Source organism: Bombus bifarius, unplaced genomic scaffold (genome assembly GCF_011952205.1).
Source record: "Bombus bifarius isolate JDL3187 unplaced genomic scaffold, Bbif_JDL3187 scf7180000009243, whole genome shotgun sequence".
Classification (NCBI taxonomy): Eukaryota; Metazoa; Arthropoda; class Insecta; order Hymenoptera; family Apidae; genus Bombus; species Bombus bifarius.
Genome location: NW_022884989.1, coordinates 626,587 through 649,899, shown reverse-complemented (window position 1 = coordinate 649,899; position 23,313 = coordinate 626,587). Strand labels below are relative to the sequence as shown.

The 23,313-nt window shown below is 36.8% G+C and overlaps 2 protein-coding genes across 2 annotated transcripts; both read right to left on the bottom strand.

Moving 5' to 3' along the window:
- Positions 1–7,676: 7,676 nt before the first annotated feature.
- LOC117214751 (histidine-rich glycoprotein-like) lies at positions 7,677–8,702 on the bottom strand. Its single transcript, XM_033461056.1, has one exon. It carries the CDS (start codon positions 8,681–8,683, stop codon positions 7,844–7,846), a length of 840 nt encoding a protein of 279 aa, XP_033316947.1. The 5' UTR covers positions 8,684–8,702; the 3' UTR covers positions 7,677–7,843.
- Positions 8,703–15,387: 6,685 nt separating this feature from the next.
- On the bottom strand, positions 15,388–18,620 carry LOC117214788 (filaggrin-like). Its single transcript, XM_033461108.1, has 3 exons — positions 18,141–18,620; positions 17,372–17,623; positions 15,388–15,886 (listed from the first exon to the last, which is right to left on the bottom strand). The coding sequence occupies exons 1-3, from the start codon at positions 18,358–18,360 to the stop codon at positions 15,621–15,623; spliced, it is 738 nt and encodes a 245-aa protein (XP_033316999.1). The 5' UTR covers positions 18,361–18,620; the 3' UTR covers positions 15,388–15,620.
- Between the last annotated feature and the right edge of the window lie 4,693 nt (positions 18,621–23,313).

Below are 23,313 nucleotides of genomic sequence, written 5' to 3'. Positions count from 1 at the left end.
GGGAATTCAGTTAAAAACCGTAATTTCTTTTGTAGCAGTTTTATAAAGCGTCAACGTAAAGTTTACGAGGATTTAATCCCCTCGATTTTTTGAGCTATTCTTTAATCTGAGTTTCAGTTTATATCGCATAAAGTAAATCTCAAGAGCATATATCCTTTTCATATAACCTTAATCAACTTCAATCTCATTTTACGTCTTTTCTGGTTTCATTCTCGTAAAAAATTTTATTCAATTATACACTTTATTTAACCTACTTCATTTTGAATTATTCTTAAATCAAAGTTTTAGCTTATCCTGTTTATATTCAATTTCAACGGAGGATATAGAAAAATGATCTAAATTTTACATATACAATGATCCACGAGGATATCGAAACACTTACGTAGACTTTTTATACCGCTGCATTTATATTTCTTATCGAATTCAATCTTATTTCGTTCCCTCTCTGACCTCATCCTTTGTAAAACATCGATAACGCAATTTTATCAGAACGAAGAAATAAAATATCGCTTCATTGCCATATTCTTTACATTTCAATTACATCTTATTTTGATATCTCGAGGAAAAGCATCGGTGAATCGTATTTCTCGATTCTTTCACGGCACGTCGTTGTCAACTCACGAGTGTTTCTTTCGATAGACGTCGAAGAGTTTTTACCAACGAACCGGAAACAAGGAGAGTGCAACAGACTTCTTCGAGTAAATTCGATCGCGTTCGATTAGAAGCTTTCTTATTCACTTAACGAACTATCCTGGCTCCGCAAGATCAATCAACTGTACATCGGTAATTTATCTTTTTCTTCGTCCGACGAAGACGTTGCTCTTGCGAAATTACCACATTTAATTTCAGTTGCTCGGTTGCTCGACATTGTTCGTATTTTCTTACCGTGTTTCCCATTCCCGGAAACCTCTTTCGCATCGGCTACAGATCTAAATTCAATCGATCGCGGTAAAGAAGAAGCAGAGTTGTGGATTTTCCTAGAAGAGGAGAAATTTACAGCCTGTCTTGTACGAGTGAGCTCAAATGTGAATTTTATGTTTACTTCGAAATATCTGCATGCAACTCTTCGAATATATTTAGTGAGCGATGAAAAGGAAGATTGAATTCGATTTTACGTAACTGTTTATAAATGTCGGTATGCTTACGAGTAAATCGGGCGAAGTTAGGAAATAATTTAAACGAATTAGGAAAGAAAGATAGGAATAATTGTTAAGGAATTATAAAAATCTTTTAAAATCATTATTCCATACTGTAGACGACCGATATTGTAATTAAGTCTTTCTTTTTCATTTAATTATCGATACTTGTTCAATTCAATCCTGACATCCGTATCACTGAATTCTCTGCTAGTCAGATCAGATTCGTATCACAGGTTCTAATTTTAAGTTCACATCGTATTTTAATTTTATCATCCGATTTTTTAGCGAATGAAATTTTACTCCATGAAATGGTACTAATATTATCGTTATAATTTTCTACTGTACGATGAAATTAATATCGGTAGTAGAATGTTTGCGATTAATTAATAATTTTTCGCAGCGAATAAGATAAAGTATCGCTAAACATGAATTCTATTTTGTTTCTAAATGTTGTACATGCTTGTTGACTATTCATTCGTATCAAATTAAGAACGAGACGTAGCACAACTTTCCTGCTCAATTTATAAAACGTTAGTTAACGCGGGAACATTTTCACCAAACTAAAAGAGGATTATCCCTAGAGAGTTCTGCTTGATTTCTGCCGTTCAGTTAATTTTCATTTATTACTGCATTACGTTTTTCGTCGCAAAACTTGTTCTTTACTGTTTGATTATACAAATCAAATTATTTTCCAGGGACGCGTAGAAAATTTGCGCGAACATTTCCCTCGTTTAAAATCTGTTGATAGAATAATTATTACGTCAAACAGTTTCATTAATCATAATAATGGAAAATATACCTAATGTCAAGAAACATTTCGTTACAGATTAAATTATTTTCATTAGAATTCCTCTTCTTTAAACGAATTTCTATTAATTTCTTGGTTTATTCAACTTTCGTCGAATTTTTATTATTTAAATAAAAAGATTTGAAGCTTTTAGGAAGGAGCTTTGGAGGATTTAATGCTATGTATAATTACAACTGCAAGGTGTTTGAGTCTGGCATTTGAATGTGTACATGTAATTCGATGTACACGAGAATTACAACGAAAATGATTAAATTTACATAGTAATAGCATATTAAATGTTATAATCGGAAAGCATTGAAGCTCTACATCGATCATGATCTTTATTCACTGGTTAGTTAGTTAAATTAATGATTACTTTGATCAATTCAGTTTCTTTATGTTTAACATTTACATTATTTGTCTATAGACACTATAGACACATTATTGATATTATAAAATATTGTGGAAATAATCGATTGAAAAATATAAATTAATTCAGAGACTAACTTTTACATCTGTCAGTGCAATAGTCATTTCTTGATACCATTGATACCGGGATTGCGATGCCTCTTCGAGAGTCTGGATCTACTTGAGATTGTCAATGTAAACGACAGACACATTGAATTAGTAACCTAACCGAGACCTTCGCAGGTCTAACTTATTAATTCCCCGAATAACGTAGGCACGTCGCCACCAGATAATTCGCAAAGGAATGGGCTGAAACGTGCGAGCGTTCTATAGGAACCCGACAACCGGTTTTGTTTTAATGAAATCGAGTCGCGAACGAAGCTGCTAATAGAGTTTATACCGGCACGCAACTAGCGGGTAACGAGGACTTAGTATGCGAGCCGAGGACAATGGAAAGCGTTTAAATTAAAGGGAACGTGTAAATTCCGACTGGGACCGGTGAAAAGCCGCGTCGAGAATACGAAAATATGCATGAGACACGGACACCACAGACTTACACTTATCGATGATCTGTTACGAATGGAACATTTAATTGACTGATGCGAAATGAAAATTGACACACGATGAGTTAATATTAGATTATCCAATAAGTTAATGCCATTTATGGACAAGTACACAGCGTCAATCACATTTTCTTTAAATATCAGCGAACGATTGATTTGAATTATTTCAAATCTCAAAGCTTCTCTCGAACTACTAATTTTTTGACCCCATTCAGAAGATCACGAATTTTGACTATATGTGCCCGAGACAAACATAAGAAACGCGATTGATCTTCGAGATGAAAGTTTCTTCTAAAAAATGAACCAACTGTACAAAACACTAAATTGATTTCTTCATAAGTTTGAGTATTTTTAAGTGTTCTACTTATTGTTATATATTTGTACTTTAAATTTAAATATCCACTTGCTTATATCTCGTATTTCTCTTAAACCTGTGTCTAAATGTTTTGGCACAAGAATGATTCCAAAGTTGTTCTTATAACGTTTTACAGTATTTTTTCCAGGTTCTGGTTTCTAAAATCTTCCATCTAAGTGAAATATTTGGAAAATTACTATTAAAATCCAAATTGTTCGTTATTTTATTTAATTAAAAGAGAAGATTTTTATTAATTGAAGGAGAAGATTATTTAGTCTTAATACACAAAAAATGATTTTTTCTATATTATTTTAAAAATGAAAGTAGCTTAGAATGGCACATTATTCCAAATGATAATTCTTTGTTTTCATTTCAAATAAAATTTTCACAGGTCTGATTATTACCAAGAAGATATTCATGCGTTGTAGTGTTTCAGTATAGTAAAATGTAACTGTATAGTAAAACATATTCTACTATGTGAATTCTGTTTGCTTTTGAATAAGACGTTAGTACGAAGACGGGCGTGAATTTTGAAACCTCTTTGGCGTTTCTAAGTGCAGCGCGAACACGCAGAAACAGAATACGTAAATAAGGTCTCCGGAGAAGGCGTACGGTTGTGTAGCATGAAGTTTGAATCATTTTTACGTGCAAATACGATAACTGATTTTTCTCGCGAAAACTCAAATCATTCAATTTCATCTATTTTGCAAGATAAACAGGGAGATACACGTGTTTCCATTTGTAAACCAGAGTAGAAGAATTTTGTTTGTTTTACTTCGAGAAAAATTGAATCGGTAACGAAAAAATCAGAAATTAAAATACATTTGCAATCTTCCGGCGAAGGTTCGCGAGTATCGAATCAATTTCGAAAAATCAACATTACCAGATGATTTTCATTGTCTGTTTTAAAAGTAAACTTCGTGCATGTCCTGTCGGATCTCAATTAAATAATCTAAAATATAATTTTTATTTCAATGGAAAAATAGAGTACCTCTGATTTTGCTTACAATTGCGAAATATGATATTCGAAAGAGATGGGACGAAAGTTATGAGAAATACACATTTTCGACGTAAGGTGATAGATGCAATAACAAAATAATTGCGTATTAATCGAGAATTCTTTGATAAAATGTTCAGAAATCAGTAAAATATAAAATAATAAACGATTCGCGTAATTGCAATTCCCCTCTTTCTCTATTGAAAATTGCACGATAAGACTGCGGAAGAAAGGTTTTTATGATATAAGCCACTTGGATTACAGTGCATCGGATAAGCTTACATTGTTTGAGCGTTCGTTCTTATTATTTCGAAAATCTGGCCAATGGATAATACGTGCATAACGAAATAGCGCAATTAAAAAGCGAATGTTCTTATAAGATGAAGTCCGAGTGATCGATAATCGTCGCAGGATATCTATTCTGTTGTTGTGTAACGCGGAACTTACGGTATACTCCCGCATTATCGATTAACAGACCTCCTTTTTAATGGACTTTGATATTACTTCGAGTATAGGGATGTTAGCGATATTATGTATAACATAATTTTATATTTTTAAAACTTAGTTACGGCATTTCATAGCTATAATAATAACAATATTTAACGCACGATGGACACATAAGTTTCCGTGACTCTGTACATCCTTCTAGACTATTTGTTACTGATATTAGTATTGCAAATTCCATTATATTTTCTTTATAACATCTATCGTATATTATCAACATTTTTATGATTTATACATATTGGATATTAACGAACACACGGTTTCGTTAAATGTAATAGAATGTTTCTAAATTGCCAGCTTATGGACCACGAGAACGTGGTATGATCAGTGAATGTTACAAACCTATTACATCGAAAAATAAAATCGACGTAACTGTTATATTTTATATTTATAATCAACTTTGTGATTATAAATATAAAAATAGAAATTTTCGATACCTATCGAGAGATACATTTCTACGATTAAATAATTATATTTTGTTTCGACATATCGAGCGTTTGGGGGTGTTATTCGTTAAAAAATATAAGCCAATCGGTGAATTTTTTACCCCGAAAGTACTTCATATCTCGTAGAAAAGCAATGAAATTTTCTTACGGTACGATTTAATTGGCGCGCTACGTGTTCGTTTCGTCGATCGTTTGAACTAGCGACAGGTTTGAATTAAATTTTTCGAGTGTGCATGAACGATTCGTGATGGAAAGGCCTTTATTGCATTACACGAAACAATTTCCCACCGTATTGGGGACGCGCTCGCATAAATAGCGAAATTGTCCGGATTACAGACGAACGCAATCGCGTTTGATTAAAATCCCGGACGGACTGCACGCGGGATTGGTGTGCTTTTTTTCGATTGCAGCTCCAATTTCGCGCCGAACACATTGTTTTTCGTTCTCGTTATTACCGTAGGCGCTTCCTTGCCAGAGCACACACCACCGATGACAGTGTGTAAACGCGGCCACGCGTTTCTCGTTGCGTTACAAATCCGTTGCCTCGTGTAAATAAACTTTTCGAAGGCGTGGGATTATATGCAACAGACTGCTGGATGGGTAAACAGAGAGAAATCCTGATCCTGAAGCATCAAAAGTATAATACTTGTCATTCTATTTAGAGGACGAAACAAATCCTTGTATTCCGCCTTTTGAATTATCCTCGTAAACATGAACGCGTTTATGAACTTTTATAAAGCCGCAATTTCACTATCGCGTGACAATTTCGAAAAGTGAGCTTTTCGATGAGATTGTTAGAATTTAATCTCGAAATTAAGATTAATAATCTGTGGAAGACACAATGTTTATGTTGAAGTAATATTATGTGATATTTATTAATGTTGAGGTTATTCGATATGTAAATAGAGAAAACTCGTGGATAAATTGTAAGGCAAAAAATATATTTAAATAGAAGTGTAATTATAAGAATACAATTTCAGCTGGTCCAAATCCGCACGTTAGCTGTGTTACCCAATAACTGAGAACCCCGAAGCCAACGTCGCCTGTCTACTGTTTATGGTCTGACTTCGTCGCAGTCTTTTGTCTACACGCTGTCGATGGCTTCGGTGCTTGAGAAAACTAAAAAGACCAGATGTAGAGTTTTCTTAGAAGTGGTGACCACTTGAACAATTTAAAAAAATTACAGGAAATATAAGTGAGTGTTGTAGAATGTTGACAGTTGGCTAGTTATTCTCAGACTGACTGACTTAGTGACCCATGGCCCCTGAAGAGTTTTTGAACCCCACTCCCTATGCAGTAATGAGTGTGACCTGTGTAGATGCTGTGTGGCGGCCACGGAACCTTCCAGCAGCTTCGCGATACAAAGCGCAACGCCGTGAAAGCGCGACACCGACGTGCCCAATGTGCCATCCATATCCTTACGCTTCTTCCGCCGAATTCTCGGAAGAGCATGCACGCGCCAGCCGCCGCGGTACATTTAACGAACGCACGCTAGTAAGGATATTGCTGGGCAACGAAGGGAAAAATCCTTTCGATCAATCACCTCGTCTGCATGCGATTAATATCGTTGTATTCCAACAGAGATGTTCATACAACAATTCTGAGAAATATCGTATAACAAAGCACGAATATTAACGTATAATGGAATTTCGTATAAAATGTCGAGCCAATTTGGTTTTAATTGGCAAGGCCATTGAAACGGAATCCGACGCGCGGAAACTTTTTCATTCGATCGAACGAACGAACGATGAAAATTTCATGGAAAATTCGGCAAGAAAGGTATACGCCGCGTTTCAGTTTGATTAATGGCGATATTATGAGACAAATATGTGCCTCGAAGAAACTTATTTGCAGAGCACCGCAGGGAAAGTGAAAAGAGAGCAACGCGGCACGCTATATCGGTGTTTTTTCTCGTGCTTGCAGCCACTATATCCGCGCGTCTATTTACATAATGTATTTACACAATACCGGCCATGATATATATCGTTCCACGATACATTATTTCGCCGTCACTTTGGAAGAACTTAAAACTGACGCCTGTGAAATATTTCAGATATTAAACGCTTTCAGCGTAAATAACGAGTGGCGTGAATAACGACTATATAGACCTAATGTAACGTTTAACTCCTTAACGCATAAAGCTTTCTTCTATTTACCAGCGACAATGATTAATTTTCGTTTTTCTAATTAAAAGCACATATGGCTATAGATATAAAGATATAACATGTCTTTCTTTTTACAAAATATGAACAGATAGTCAGAAAATCTTAACTACATTTTTGCAACATATTTTTACTCTTATATATTTCTGATATATTTCCTTGATTTTGTTTCTTGACGTAATTTTTCAAGAAACAACTCTACTAATCTGAATATTTGGCTGACAAACATCTTAGGACGAAATTATTTTAGTAAATACATTGGGACGTTGTATAAAAATATTAATTTATTATTTCTCTTTGTTAACAAAGTAATAACAATTCGGTGAAACGCGAAGCAACGCCAATCGCAGTTTCTCAATCATCAATTCACAACAATACAGTATAACAAACATACAGTTTTAATTGTAAGCTAGAAACAGAACAACGAAATTCTTCGAACAAAAGTATCCAGAACCGTCATTCAACTCAGAGCGTTACATCTTTTAACCTTTGTGTCCTTTGCTGTATCCGTATTTCTTCCCAGAATGCTGGTCACCCTTCTTTCCATAAGAATCATGATGGCTATAATGTTCATCGTGTCCTTGTTTCCCATGATGACCTTTATGTTCCTCGTCCAGGTGACCCTTATCATGATGACCCTTCTTACCATGATGATCCTCGTGATACCCAGCATGCTGATGACCACCTTTCTTATGCTCTCCTTCCTTCTTCTCATGGTGTCCATAAAAGTCACCGTGCTTCTTATGATGGCCACCCTTATGATAATCATCGTAAAACTTATGTTCTTTATGATATTCGTCCTTGTGAAACTTGTTATGATACCCTTTCGTCTTGTGACCTTTCTTGTGACCCTTTTTCTCTCCAAACTTTCCACCCTTGTGTCCTTTCTCACCCTCGTGATGTTCTCCGTATTTCTCGTGTTCATCATGGTGTCCTTTCTTCTGGCCACCGTGCTCTTCGTGATGACCGGAATGATGATGTTTATCGTGCTCACCTTTGTCACTCTTATCGTGATGATGATGACTCTTGTATCCCTTCTCACCTTCCTCGCCATGTTCTTCGTGATGATCAGCGTGATGACTCTGTCCTCCTCCAGACTCGTGATGATGACCTTGATGACCAGAGGCAGCCGTGGCGAGATCCTGCTTCGATTCGTCCACGTTTAAGCTTGGAACTGGACTGACAGAGACTACCGATCGTAACGCGTCGCTGTCTTCCGTTTGGACATCTCGACGATCGCGAATGGAGCTCAATTCCCGAGCGAGACATGTCTGTTGAAGCAAGAATAGCAGAATAGCGGCAGGAAACGCGACACGCAGCATCTCGATCCGGTTTCGATGCGACCATCCGACTGATGACCACGTCGCAACCGGTGACACTTAAATATCCACGGTTCGATTGTTCCGTCACGGGGCTTGCGAGCATTTCCGCCGATTCCACTTTCATCCGCGCGACCGCAAGGCTTCCGTGGCGTGGAGACCTTTCACACTTTCTCGAGCTCGTAATGAAATTGTTTGCCCGTTGTCTTTTCAGATTCGCAGGTAAAAAAGTGCATAGTTAATTCAGAGACATGACGTAATGGCGGTACGCTATCGAAGACATTTTTTCAATGGAGACCGGAAGACCGATCGAAGAACGATAAATTTGGTTACATTTGTAAATCGATATTTGACGCTTTTACCGTGTACAGTGTTTTGTGAACAAACGCTTCGGCAATCGTGCAATTCGAGTCACCTAGTGCGTGACCAGACTAAATGTCTAAAAACTTCGTAGAGACTAGAGGTTTCTAAGCACAATGAAATCATGAATTTTATTGCATTGTGCAACTACTATCATTACTTTGTAGTAACGTGATTGCACATAGTGAATGGAATTCGATCGATGGCCTGCATCTATCGAATACTGTTCAACTTAAGATATTCGACTATAAGCTATCCTGATCTTAAATCGGCATCAATAATTTTAACGATTTTAATTCTTCAACTAAAGTTTCAAGATTTCAGTTGATATTTAGGAATGAAAGATGTCAATTGTAATATTCGGTCTTCTCGGGAAAATGTGCGAGAATGTTCGTTTCGTCTAAAGAAGGACGTTCCAATCTTTCGAACGAGACTGTAGATTAATATTTTATCAAACACTTTTCGAGCCCTCGACGTAATATCATGACAATAATAATAAATTAAAGACAATAAAATAATTATTTCGATATGGTATCGTCACGGTGAAACGGATCGTCAATAAACTTTCTAATATCGCCATTAATCCTATCGTTGGCGATGCGAATTTGTGGCTAAAAAAAATTCACAAAGTCCGCTTTATTTATAACGCGACGGAGCGAAAACAATTTATGGACATTTACAGACGTCGGCGACGCATATATCACAGCTCGATGACCAATCGTAGTTGCGCCGATCGTTCTGCTAACTGTTCGTCCATTTGTTCCAGGTTCTGCTGACGATTCAGTCGCACGACCTTGCAAAATCTCTGCAGCCAACAAAGACGACTCGATATCTTTTACGATATTAGCTTCGAGCCGAATTGTGTATACGTAGGTATATCCTCGTAACCTGAAAACATCTGGAACTCGGAAGAATCCTTGGTACGTCGTTCGAGTCGATCGATTGGCAAACTTGTTGTTCGAATGCGCGGAATTTCGTTGGCTTTATTCAGTTTCAGAATTTCTAGGTTACAAAGTTCAACGAAGTTCCGTGGAATTGCTAGTCACCAAGTCAAGAAAACTTCATACCATGTTGCATAATTTTGTAATGTATTCGTTTCCTAGGTCTTACAAGGTGAGTGTAAAGTAGGTAAAGTGAAAGGTATAATGCAGTTTCGGATCTGAGCACGTTTACGAATACTGTGAAAATTTGATAAATCCAAACTGCAGTTAAAAATTGATGTGTTATATTCTAAAACGGAGAAAAAGGTAAGAAAAAAATTTGAAGTATTTCTGAAACTTTTAAGCTCCAAACGAGAAGGAAACTTTGCAACAAAATAAATTGACCGAATAACATGCAATTGGATCAATCTCTTAATTGACTATCGATCAAATAATGATCACTTCTTTCTCTAACGAATCTTATTGAATTTTCATTGCACGCTATCCGTTCACGGTTTTTAAAATTCACCACGAAGTGTCGAGAATAATCAGACGGTTGGTTGGTTTTTCGTCGCGAACGATACAAAGTCGAGTTTCTTTTCTTAGCTGCTTATTCGGTGGACGGGGACGCATCGTCGGTCGTTCTCGGTGCTTCTCCGATCTCCATTGCAAATCAGCTGCGCCGAATTTGCAGTTTGAAACGGTGATCGATAGATTCGGCCTCTTTACGACCTTATTTGGCAGGCTGTTCGGCTAGAGATTGGCTCCTCCGGCGTTGGCGCTGCATAATCAAGATAAAGATTGGTTACTGCCCAGCTTCACCATCGGGCTCCTTTAGAGACTGCGAGAAAACCGGATACCGAAGGCTCTGCCAACTTCGATTTGGACTCGGCATCGTCGTAACGGAGATTAGATTAGGTGGCGTTCCCTTTGGACTTTCCCAGATGGAGAGATTGCTTTGTAAGCAGATCCAAGGACGACGGTGGATCGCCGCTCAAGTGTATCCACCCCCTTCGTTTGGAAAAGAACAGGCCGCCGACTATTAAATTAAGGCTTCAAGTGCCGCTGGTAACTCGAAAACATTTCAACTGAGTGCCGCTGCTTCTACTGCCATTGCCTTTCACACAGCTCAGATCTTCTTTCATCTTTCTTTTTTCCTTTCTCCCCTTTGCTAAGCGTCGTATAAAGGCTGATCTTACCTTCAATTCGTTAATTCTTTTATACTTTTTGCTAATATGCAAGAAAATTTATTAACATTGTTAATTCGTAAGTTTATTACTTTTGTAAAATTATTTTCAATTTTCGATTAAAATCAGAAAATATTTCTCATCGATGAATTTTATTCGGCCGGAAAATCCTTCTTCCGACAGAAAAAGAAATGACTTTTCTAACAGGAGAAGGCAATAGTTTGCAATGACATTGTCTTTAATTCTCTTTTCTATAGATTCGCTTAATTGCACCGAACTGAAGCTGTTCCTCGGCAAGGTGAGACAGCGCTATCCTGTCGCAATCAGTTGATGGCTCAACGTTACCACCCTACCCCCTTCTTTCTTTTCATCCTCTCACTAAAATTACTTTACATTCAACGCTGAAGCTTCGTTGAATCGGTTACGATCCCTTTTGCACGTTTTTTCACAGCCACAATGCAAGCATCCTTCGACCACTCTTTCGTTTCGATCAATCGACTGATCGAGCCGTAGGCCACGAACAATGGAGCTTGCGCGCCGCCCATTGGACAGCTAATGAAATTGTTTCCTAATTTGTGCCCACTCCACGCTTACAAGCTCTATTCCACAGCGAGAAGAAGGGTAACTAACATTGACATTCGACGTATTCGAGTTGTCTGTCCCGAGGTGCACAATTCGGATTAAGTGCACTCGAACATGGATTGCGTGCCGGTTTGAAAACGAGCTGCACTCGAGGGCTGGCTTGTTTATCGGCCACGGGGGAAGAATGATCGAATTTCACGCACGATGGGGATTTTCGTGAAATCGTGCAACGCGAATGGATTGTAACCTTTCCAGTGAATTTCAATCTAGCACCAAATGACAAAGATAATTGCGATATTTAATTAGTTCCCTTTTTTTCTTTTTTTCTTTTTTTCAGTTTTGAGATTTATTGATAACTAGTTTCCTTATTTTTAATATTGCTTATTTAGAAATAGAATAAAATTAGTTGGAAATTCAATTATAGTATAACCTTATAATATTTATATTAGAAATGACATATATATACATTAAGCATTCGAGGAATTGGCAAGAGAATTAATTCCGGCAAAGATTGTTAACTTTTAAGAAAATAACTTATTCTAATAGCATGATGCAATCAATATTACAATAAATGATCTGTCTTGATTCTATACGAATAACACGCTGTGCATCAATTTTCATTTACTCGCAGAAATGAAATATTTAAAAAACCAACTTTATTTAATCCAATAAATTATATCTACAATTTCTCTCCCTCAAATCCGCAGTCAAAGCCCAATAATGAAACAGTCTACAGTCGAACGTTCAAGTTTCCAGCCAGCGGAAGATTGATTTCTCCGGTAATCCGACTCGTTCCATATTCATTGAAATTCTCTGGTGAAAAATTAACAAACGAACACAGTTGGGCGAGTGGCACGGTAAAAGGTGAAAAGTTTGACGAGTTCAGCCAGTGATCGTCCTCCAGCGAACACGGCGAATTAGTTTGAGCCTCCGATGACAGCGGAATCATCCTTTGTCACGCGCGCGGCGTTTAACAATAATTATCTCGTGCAATTAACGGACCGATTGCCAGGCTGCGGCCGTTCCAAAAGTTTCCTCGTTATAAATAATTGCAAAATCCGCTGTGCCCATCCCCACGAAATCCCGCACCGTGGCGTCAAACGTTGCTCGCCCCGCAGGGACCAGCCAGATGCGATATCGTCGCGTGACCGGTCGTACTTTTTAACAAACTGGTCTCGTTGTTTCTTCGTCGGCCAGAACAGACAACGCTAATGGCGTACCTTGTGAGGATATCTCGTGTTTTGCTATTTGCGCGAAGCCCAAACGCCGGTTTAACTTGTTAATTGGGGAGCAAATTAAGTTTCGTGGAGTCAACTCGTCACCCAAGCAGTTAATGTCTTGAAAGTAATAAGTTACTTATCAAAGAATCACTTGATCTATAGCGCATCGGAATATTCGTATGGAAAATGAGAGAAAGGCGAGTTAATTTGTCTCCTGCGTTGTCGATATTTTGTGTATTTATAGAAAGTCAGAGAAACGTTAAGTTTCGTGCAATTTGAATTCGGCACACAAGACTTGTACAATTCTGTAGATAATATTTGTTAGTTTTCTACGATTAACAGGTTTTATCATCATCATTGACTCATCTACTTTGTCATCAAATCATCTTGTACGTATTGTACATTTCACGCACATTTCTGTGCGTTTTTATCACATTCCACTTGAAATTAGACTTTAATCTGAAATTGTTGAACTTCCCTTCAGTTCTCATTGTTATGACTTATACGACAGAAAAGAGAAAGAATTTATTTAAAGTTTCATTTGCAGGAATTGGTCTAAACTAATTCAAACGTTGTAAAATTGATTGAACGTAATTAAAGTATAAAAATGTTAAATATTCCTATGCCCCTTTGATGTCATCAAGATTTTAATTAGATATTTTAGTAAATGAAATACAGCACGGGAAAGGAAATATAGAATTAATATTAGATATTTCATGTTATTTATAAAAGATCGTTGAAATAACGAATTTTATTATTATGTAATATTATTCGTTACGTATAAATGCAATATTATCGTTCAAAATCAATAATCAACATAAAATTAAAACGGTAACTTTACGTATAAATGTGTTAACAAATGCCAGAAATAATACAACCGCTGTCAAATCTTTTCGAAAATAGTTGGAAAACGTTTCTCGCAAATCGAGTCATATGAAACCGTATCCAGGCGAATCCATTTAAAACGTATATATTTCTTGCCGTGAGAATTGATTTTCTGCCAATTCTTTTTATCTATTTTTCGATTATTATCTCTCAGTAGGACAACAAATATACCCTTTACCAAATTAACCTGGAAACCAATATTATCGATCTGACTCAGAAAAAAAAAAAATAGATACAACAAGGCTCATAAATATCCCGACACTTTAGCCAATTATTTGGAAACATTTGGTATATGAACGTTAATGAAACACATATAGCAAATAATATCGATCATAGGAAACTTGACTCGACTCAAATAACCTTACCTCGTTCTGTTTAAAATTTAACTTGCATCTACTCTTTTCACCGTCTCCAGTGTATTATAAATTATCGGGGCCGTCCAAGATCGATAGTACTTATCACTTGACACGATGATATGGATCTCGAACAAATTACCCGGCCAATAATGGAGCGTGGCTATAGGAACGTTAATGTAACGAGCATCGACGAACAACAGCGAACGATGACCAATTGCAATTTAGATCGGCTCATCAATGCGATACAAACGTAATATCATTAAATTTCGTAATAACAACGCGCCACCTTTGCATGGTATCAAAATTACGCGTTGTGTTCGTTACACAACGAAGGCACGCGCGCGCGCGCGCGCAATGCATTTCTAAAATAATTGGTGTTCGTATTATTATGAAGTAACAATGGGAAGCATTGACAGTTCGAGCGTGATGCACACATGGAAAATTCGTCCTTTAACAAGTTGTTTCGTGTCTGCGATCGCGCGATTACAACAAACCATATCGATCGATTTTTGATAACATGGTAAACAAACAGATACCTACGTATTAATTATGAAACGTTTAATAAGAATATTGTACGAGCACGTCGCAAAAATTCATTTCCAGATGATACGATATTCGTTGTTATCGAAAGCCGTTTGATCCAGATTATTCTCATAATCATACGGATTTAATTGATCGATTCTTAATTGATGACACGAAATTGAACGGTGTGTCGCGTCCAGCCCATCGTTTATACGTTTTTCGTCCAATTTGTATAATTTTTTCTACATCGACGCGTTAATTTAAAAAATTGTCAGTAATTGCTGTTGAAATATCACGTTTTACATTTTACGTAGCGGATTTTCCGAATTTCGCTTGATACGTAAATCTGCTGCTCGAGAACGTCGCATGAATATAATTGGATACGTTTGGAAAGTTCTATCGAGTATTGTATCGAGCGTTTATTTCCTTTCGTTTTCTTCTTTTTTAATACACGATGTTAAATGAATAAGCTCGTATAATTTATTAATCGTAACAGATATGCGATCAGAGAAACAACATTGTAAATTATAAATTAGTAAGTTTCACAATAAATACTCTACGTAAGATACTATTTCTATATTTGTACACAAAATGTCTAAAAATAAATTCTAATGTTTATTAATTAAATGTCCAATACTAGAAATACAGCAACAAAAATTGAACAACTTCATTTTGGCCAATTTTAATCCTTCACGTACAATTTTCAAAACAACTTTACGTCAAAGGAAATATCATTCTACACTGACGACGATATTTATACAAAATATCGCTTCTTGTTTCCTCTGCTTCGCGCTAATTGTTGTCATTTCCACTTATACCGTTCTGGTCTCGAAATTAGGCACACTTTTGCCGTAATAATACATTCCATAGAAAATCGGACAACTAAACATCAGCCATTTGGCAAAGGATTAATAGTAATGGTCTCCGTCGCCACCGTGTTCGTGGCCAGAGCCTCTCGAATAGGAGCTGTAGCTTCCGTAAGAACTATGTTCACCCTCTCCGTCCGTGTAGCTTTCACTATGTCCATAACTCGAAGATTCTGGTCCATGAGCCATATAGTGAGCGCCATCTTCGTGAGTATAGCTCCCGTGATCGTTGGTTTCAGCATCGTGTTCTTCGCCACCGTCGTGATGATCGCCCTCGTTGGTTGCATAATGGGTATCGACGATGGTATCTAGCGAAATTTATAATATAATTGATACGGAAACGTGGAATAACGTAATTTAAAAATAAAGTAATTATCGTAAAAAATTATCTCACATTATATTTTATTGTTAGAAATATATTCCAACCAGGAGGATTAAAAATATCGTATCAGTAAAACTACTGTTACGTTACTCTCCACGATTTATCTTTCAGTGTAACTAACTGTTACTGAAAAAATATACGTTAAGAAATTTGTAATTTAAAATTGACATAATTATTATAGGATAGTTTCTGCCAGCAATAATGAAATTTATAGGTGTAAAGGATCGGTGGTTCCAAGTGATTAAATGACATGTTTCTGTGAAGTAATTAGCAAAATGGCTGGGTGCCGCCGTCAAAATTAGGACGAAACGAGCGCATGAATGCGTTCGGTTAATGTCGTTATCTCGATGGTGTAGTTTTATTGGCGATCGATACTCGAGCCACTAAGTTTGCCAGGGAAAACTTGCGATCGACGTTCATTAAAGGATCCCGTGCGACTAATGACACGGATATATCGTGCGAAAATTATTTACGGTATAAAGAAGAAACTTTCTCGAGCTCAAAATCTATTCAAACTTGCCAACTATTTCGTTCGAGTAGATTAAAAATATTATACTAATGGAGCTACTACCATGTTAGTTTCCTTAAGCAAATTTCTCAAGCAAATATCACTCGATACCGTTAATTTTATTCAGAAACGTAGATACGTTTAGTATAAGTAATAATAATAAGTAAATCTATTACTGCCATTACGCACACTTTATATATTAAAATCATTTGTACGGTTAGAATACACTTAATAAATAAAAATTTATCTTTTGTTCATGAATAAAGTTACGCATATTTCTAAGCAAAATTAATCACCTACGTCAAGGATATCATCGGATAGGTTAATAAGCTGGTTCTGCGTGACAAGCAGTTTTTGAGTGACGTAACAAGATCAGACATGGATTAAACGCATATATGTATCAGGTGTTTCAAATGACGTCACGAGCTGTGTATACCTTCGCTTCGAACAAGGAAACTTTTGAGCGATTTTAACATGTATTCTTATGCTTTTGATTTATTTGATTTTGTTTTATTTTTACTTAAAAACATTGTCTATGTACCGCGTATAAAATTTGTTCCAACTCGTTAAAATCTACTTTTACTATTGAAATTACAAGAAACGAATTCCCCCACATATTAGATTTTGATTTTGTTCCTATGAATCTTTATAAAAAAAATTATCACAGTGCTTTGTTCTAAAATAACAATGCACGATATTTTCTAGATTATAACTTCGATTAATTTTTTAATAGAAACTAGGAAACCTCGAAGGAACGATATTCCAGTTGCTACATTTGTACTAAATCAAAAATTCTAGAATTCTTATCTCGAAGCCAGTAAGTTGACAAGAAACTAATTTCACCCAGTATGCTTTATGGTTGTCACGCAATTACATGCTCGACGTCGTACAGTTTCTCTGTACCTGCACCCTCGTGATCACCGGCTTTCCTGGAACGAGAGGCTGCCTCGTCGTTGTGGCTACTTTTCTTGTCAGCACGCGCTTTGCCGTAGGCAACGTGCTTCTCGAATGCGTACTTGTCGCCATCCTGCTTGTGGAAGGTGTCGAGGCTCTTATAGCCGTGATTGCCCTTGCTGTAGGTTGCCGTCAAGTAACCCTTCTCGCCCTCAGCGTCGCTGCCGTACGTTTTGTAGTATCCTCCCTCGTCTGATTTGCCTAAAACCACGGTATCGTTCGTGCTGGTTATCATCCACGATATCCGTGACCGCTCGAGTGGTTGTTCAGGGACCGTTTCCGAATCTTTTTATCCCATTTGTTTCTCGATTCGAGAAATGCTAATTTAAAAATGCCAGTACGATGGGAATAAGAACACACGTGTTCGTTGTTCATAATAAATTTTGAATGCAGGAAAATAGGGACTAAAGAGCAAATAAAAATACATGGTACAGTATACTACTACTACGTACTATAGCCCACGCATATTTATGGAATTTCATATTTTTATTAATATAATTACGGAAATAAAATTTCACGTTGTATATTTTTTATATTTTTGCATATTCTGCACTTTTCACAGTTTTTTATAAATGCATAAAAATCTATAGCTCGGGAATTAATATTGCGAACGAAAATATTTTGTAAATTGCTTGTTCCCTGACAGATTCGTATAAACGCGTGTCACGGTAAATGATTAAACTTTAAAAATACTGAAATTCGATGGGAAGTAACATACCAGACGCATTCTTCGCGCCCTTCTTGCCAGTTTTCTCTTTCTCCGGCGAGTTTCCCTCTCCGAGTAAATCCTCGACTTCCGTGGCGAAGGCCGACCATGCCGGTTCACGGACGTCTCGACGCAACAACTCGTCCACACTTGCGTCGTCGTCGCGACCTCCAGCTTCGAGCGAATCGCGACAGACGAGAAGGAGCAACACAACGACCGGTCCACGCCACATGCTTCCGATGCTTTCGATTCACCGATATCGATGTCGATCGTTTGTTGGTAAACATCGGCAGAGGCTGCTTTATCCAGCTCCTCCCACTCGGCTCTGTCGCGAATTTTCTTCCAAGCAGAAGGGATATCGGAAGGCAGAAGGCAGATGCCGGAGATCGAAGGGATTTCGCAACGATTTCGAAGATTTCACCAGTCGATGGATCTTGGTGGTACCGCCGCTTCGAAAATCGACGCGTTTCGATTGGCAAAATATAACGATAGATAGCAAGTGAGTGGTTTTAAAGTTAATGGAATTAATCTGAAGCCTTTTCGATTGAAAGTCAAAGTGGATGACGAAATGGGCAGTTTTAGTGATTGAGACGAGTATTTTCATTTAATGTACACGTTGAGTAAATTGATTTAAAGGTACTTGATTAGTTTAGTTATATTGGTTTAAAGTGGTTCTGTGAGCTACACAAACGTTGATACGTCCCGAAATATCCACGTGTTTTGCTGTATGGTTTAATTCGGAAAATATTTTGGATCATTGTTCTTCGTCCCTAAAACTCTAAAATACCTGTCTGGACTAATCAGAAGATCTTGTTGACGTTTAAGAATTCGGGCTATAACGTGTTGCGAACTAAACCGTCCATTTATCTTTTAAAAAATGTATTGTATATCCGCTTGCGTGGAGAGTTGCCTTTTATCATAAAGAAATTGGATCATTTTCATGGATAAATGGAAGAAAAGTTTGTAGATTAAGAGATCTTAGTATGCCGAAGATACATAAAAATTTCCAAATTCTATTTGGAAACCACTTGCTCCGACAAATCGAATCGCTATTCTTCCAACGACGAATTTACATCTTCGTCGACGCATTTATCTTTGATCGATGAATTCACGAGTCGAAGGATAACGATCGATAACTCGGACAAATCGCGCCACGTGCCGCACGACCGATTTCACGCTTTCCATGATCACTGGAACGAAACGTTGGCGTCGAGATCGTATCGATCGCGGCACAATCGAGTGACATAACGGTACTTGGGAACGTTGGCCCCGCGAAAGCGTTTTGGTTTTTGCCCCTCGGCTAAAGGCGGCGTTCTTACGCGAAATCGTTTCTCGATCAGCCGCGTTATCTCATGCCTGTTACCGAGACGTTTCAGTTAGTCGATTGTTACGCGAAGTACATAGAAGGCGCGCGATTGATCGTTTCTTCAACGTTTTTGCCGTCCAGCTTGCCGGATCGCTGAAAATTATGTAAGCGAAACGAATACTAGAAACTTATATAGAAATTGCATTACGAATACTAGTGTAATATTAGCTGTAAGGCACTCTTAAGTGAAAACAGAAGAAATCGATCGGAGAAGACGTGAATTAATAACAAATAGAATAATAGAATAACAAAAGATACTTAGTTACTCGGTGATAAATCAAATAACTGTAATATGGAACAAAAATGAAATTTATATAACATTTTTACAAATTATCTTTATTCCTAAAACCATCCCCTAGACATGATGCATGAAATATAGCTATTATACATTTTCCGTAAAATTACATTGCCTGATCTCACACCGTATAATCAACAACGCTAAATGATTTGATTACTTAATTACATACGTACACGATATAATTATTACGTATAATAATTTGTAAAACGCGTAAATGTTAAATGTTTCCACTTCGAACGCGTAGGAGCCCCATATCGGCGCCTTTCGACGATATTTGACGAAGTAAAAAGTGTCTTTTCGCAGTGAATAAAATATCTTTCGCGTTGTAAGGAATCCCAGGTTTTCACGATGGAATCTCAGCCATTCGATTGGACTTGAAACGTGATTCTTCTTCTCTATTTAAAAAGAGCGAACACGTCGGAGGAGGCGTCGATATAGTCGAGCTTAAAACCGCAAGCGAACGCTAAGCGGCCTGGATACCTGCCACGCCAGCTACTTTCCATCCAGATAATCCAGTAATTTGAAAATCTGGAATGGAATGTAACTCCGTGGTATTGCTCGAAGTCTGCGCCGCGAGGATTCCTCTTCTTTTCGTGCCTTATTGTCAACGTTGAACTCGACGAGGATGTGATGGATTAGGATGGAAAGGATAAAGGAAATTAACCTAATTAATTCTGAGCTTTAAGCAGACTCCGGTAAAAGCGTTGTCTAGCGTTTGAGAGATTTCAAACGTGCAGAGATATTAGGGAATTCTAGGAGCTCAGTGGGATACACAGAAGAACGTGAAAAAATTTGTGAAGATAAGAGGTCTAGACGAGATTGAAGGAGCTTGTTGGAATTTAGGATACGGCAGAATTAGGAAACATAAGAGACTTGAAATCGTGGAATTTCGCGATATTAAAGTATTTGGAGTATTTGCATTCGTAGAGGATCTGTTTAGAGAAAAGCGTGATGCGTATGCAAATTTCTACTACCTCGAATATCATATCAACCATGAGTACTTATTGTCAAATTATTAAATAGTTTAAATAATTTAATCGTTTATCATTTTTCTGCTTATTACCATTGGCTTGTTATTTCTTGGAGAAATCTTGACGGTTCCTGATTCACGTTTTAACCCATTCACGATTCTTATTCTGTATCGAACCGTTATTTAATTGTATTCTTGTTTCGTATAATTTGGTCTTCGATTTTAGTATATTATATTTTTTTTTTTATAGAACCATTGATAAAAAAGCAATCTTTCTCTTCAACTAAATAACAATCCGATTCTACAAGGTTTAATAGTATTCCAAACAGAGAGATTCGACGCAAGCATGCAAACTCGATAGCCAGCTGTATCGACGCAAGTACATACCAGACGTTTTAATATATTCGGCGCCGCAGCGCCGAGTATCGACGTACTTGTGTCATTTCAGGTATAAGTATTGCGGCATAATTCATGACTTCGTCTAGTTCGACGATTCAATAACGAAGATAGTATTTACGATCAGTTGTTATTTCAAAAATGTTTGTTAAAATCCACATTGGTAATTCGACGCACAAAACGAATTTTCAACTTGAACGCGTTTACGCGCTTCGAACGTGAATATTCGACATTATATATTACAGCTGCAACCGACTGAAATAAATCACGAACGACGTTTACATTTAATTTCATTATACCGAAACGTACTTAGCTGTTTTAATAAAGAGCCCGTGAAAATTGAGACTCTTTGTTTTCACCGCGTTACGCATTCCGCAGACATTTCGTTCCTTTTATTTCCGGGCTGAGCGTGCTGTTTTCCAACGCGCGCTCTTTGTTTCGATTTTTTACTTTTATTTGGATCATTAACGGGTTCGTGTTGGTTTGCTCACTTAGCGCTTTAAGTAATCTCTCGTAGAAGTTTATTTTGTAACTTTTGTTACGCTTTGCGTTGGAATATCCAATAGGTATGTATCAAAGTATAAATAACATTTAACCGTGTTCTCTTTCGTATAATCAGCATATTTGGCGAGCCTATAAACGAATAGAAATTGTCAACCTCCGACAATTTCACTGAAATTAGTTTTTATTTATACATTTTAAAAGTATCTGTGTTAAAACGCTATGTATTTTTTGAGGTATAGTATAATATGTCATACCAGAAACGGGAAAATACGTAAATAAAAGAATATATAATATCAGTATAAAAATGCAAATATAACAAAGTACAAATTACAAAACATAATAAAATAGCTGTAAGACGATGTAGAAATTTGCAAATACATATGTATTTATGAACATATCCTATAGAACCATTTTTACACAACACTCTTTGATTTAGAAGTTGTTTCGTCGAGGAAACTACGTGATGCTATTACCATGCCAATTTTATTTTCAAATCATATTTAATAAGAACGACGAAGTACGATAGCTTTTGACGAAGAAACATATAAAGGCGAGCAATTGGAGTGTAGAAGCGCGTAGAAACGCGGACAAAGAACGCGCTGATTAATGGGTATCCTTTAACGGGCCCCGAGAAGAGGTCGAAGCGGAACGAACCCTTCATGGCAAACTTTGATAAAACCTCATGGTTCAGTGTGAAATGTACATCAACATATTGATGACGTTGACTATGGAAAGAAATTTATTTTTGTTATTTATATTTGTCTTTATTTGAACGCCTGAAGATTGATGGTAGTGCATTTTAAATGCAATCATTTTGCAAAGAAAATGCATTCAACTGATTCTCGTTATTTTCGCTCGCTTTGGTTGCTTTTGTAGACAGACTTCATACATCATTTTGTCGTAGTTGCTACTTACAACGAGTCAACAGACGCTTTATTGGTAGTTTTTCATATATTTATGTTTGAATTTTGATCACAATAACGAAATACAGTATATTAAGCTTTTAGATATAGTACTTTCAAACATGTATTAGCTACGGATCTGAAATGAAATCTTCTCCTTTTGTATAGTTTCAAAATAAGGACATTCTCAAATTGATGTTCAATTTATAGACAAATTGCTAGGAAATGTTTCAATAGGAAAAGCAATCGGAAAATGTCAGTATATCATATTTTCTGATTGACAAAAACTTTTTTATAAAACTATACTAACATTTTTTCCCTGGTTTGTATCTCATTATCGATGTATTTTATTTATCTTTGATATTTGTCATCCTATCGTTATCCATTACTTCCGTTCCTATGTATTCATTGCATCAGGGAAAGATTAAAGTAGATGTAGGAATAAATGTTAGGAAATAAAGAAGAATATTTTTGCAGAATATAAGGGGAATAAAAAACCAAGGTGCAAAGACCTTTTGCTGGTTTACAACGTTCAACTTTCATCCATTCAATTGCGACGTTTTCTCTTGGATTTGATAACGCAAACTTTATAGCGTACGTTTAAAGCGAGGTTAAACAGGAGATACTATTTACGCGGTCCTAAAAGGTGCAACCGTAAAATTTCACTTCTCCAAGAATCTTATCGTCGCCTGACGGAAGATAGATTTTTTAAATTTCTTCGAAAAATAGTTTCGTTTTGCTCACGAAAT

Bases quoted from the DNA above. Each gene is read 5' to 3' on its own strand.
- LOC117214751 (XM_033461056.1), bottom strand. From the start codon at position 8,683: ATGCTGCGTGTCGCGTTTCCTGCCGCTATTCTGCTATTCTTGCTTCAA.
- LOC117214788 (XM_033461108.1), bottom strand. From the start codon at position 18,360: ATGTGGCGTGGACCGGTCGTTGTGTTGCTCCTTCTCGTCTGTCGCGAT. The intron at 17,624-18,140 runs GTATGTTACTTC...CCGTGGTTTTAG, and splicing joins GGGCGCGAAGAATGCGTCTG to GCAAATCAGACGAGGGAGGA. The intron at 15,887-17,371 runs GTACAGAGAAAC...AAATTTCGCTAG, and splicing joins CGGTGATCACGAGGGTGCAG to ATACCATCGTCGATACCCAT.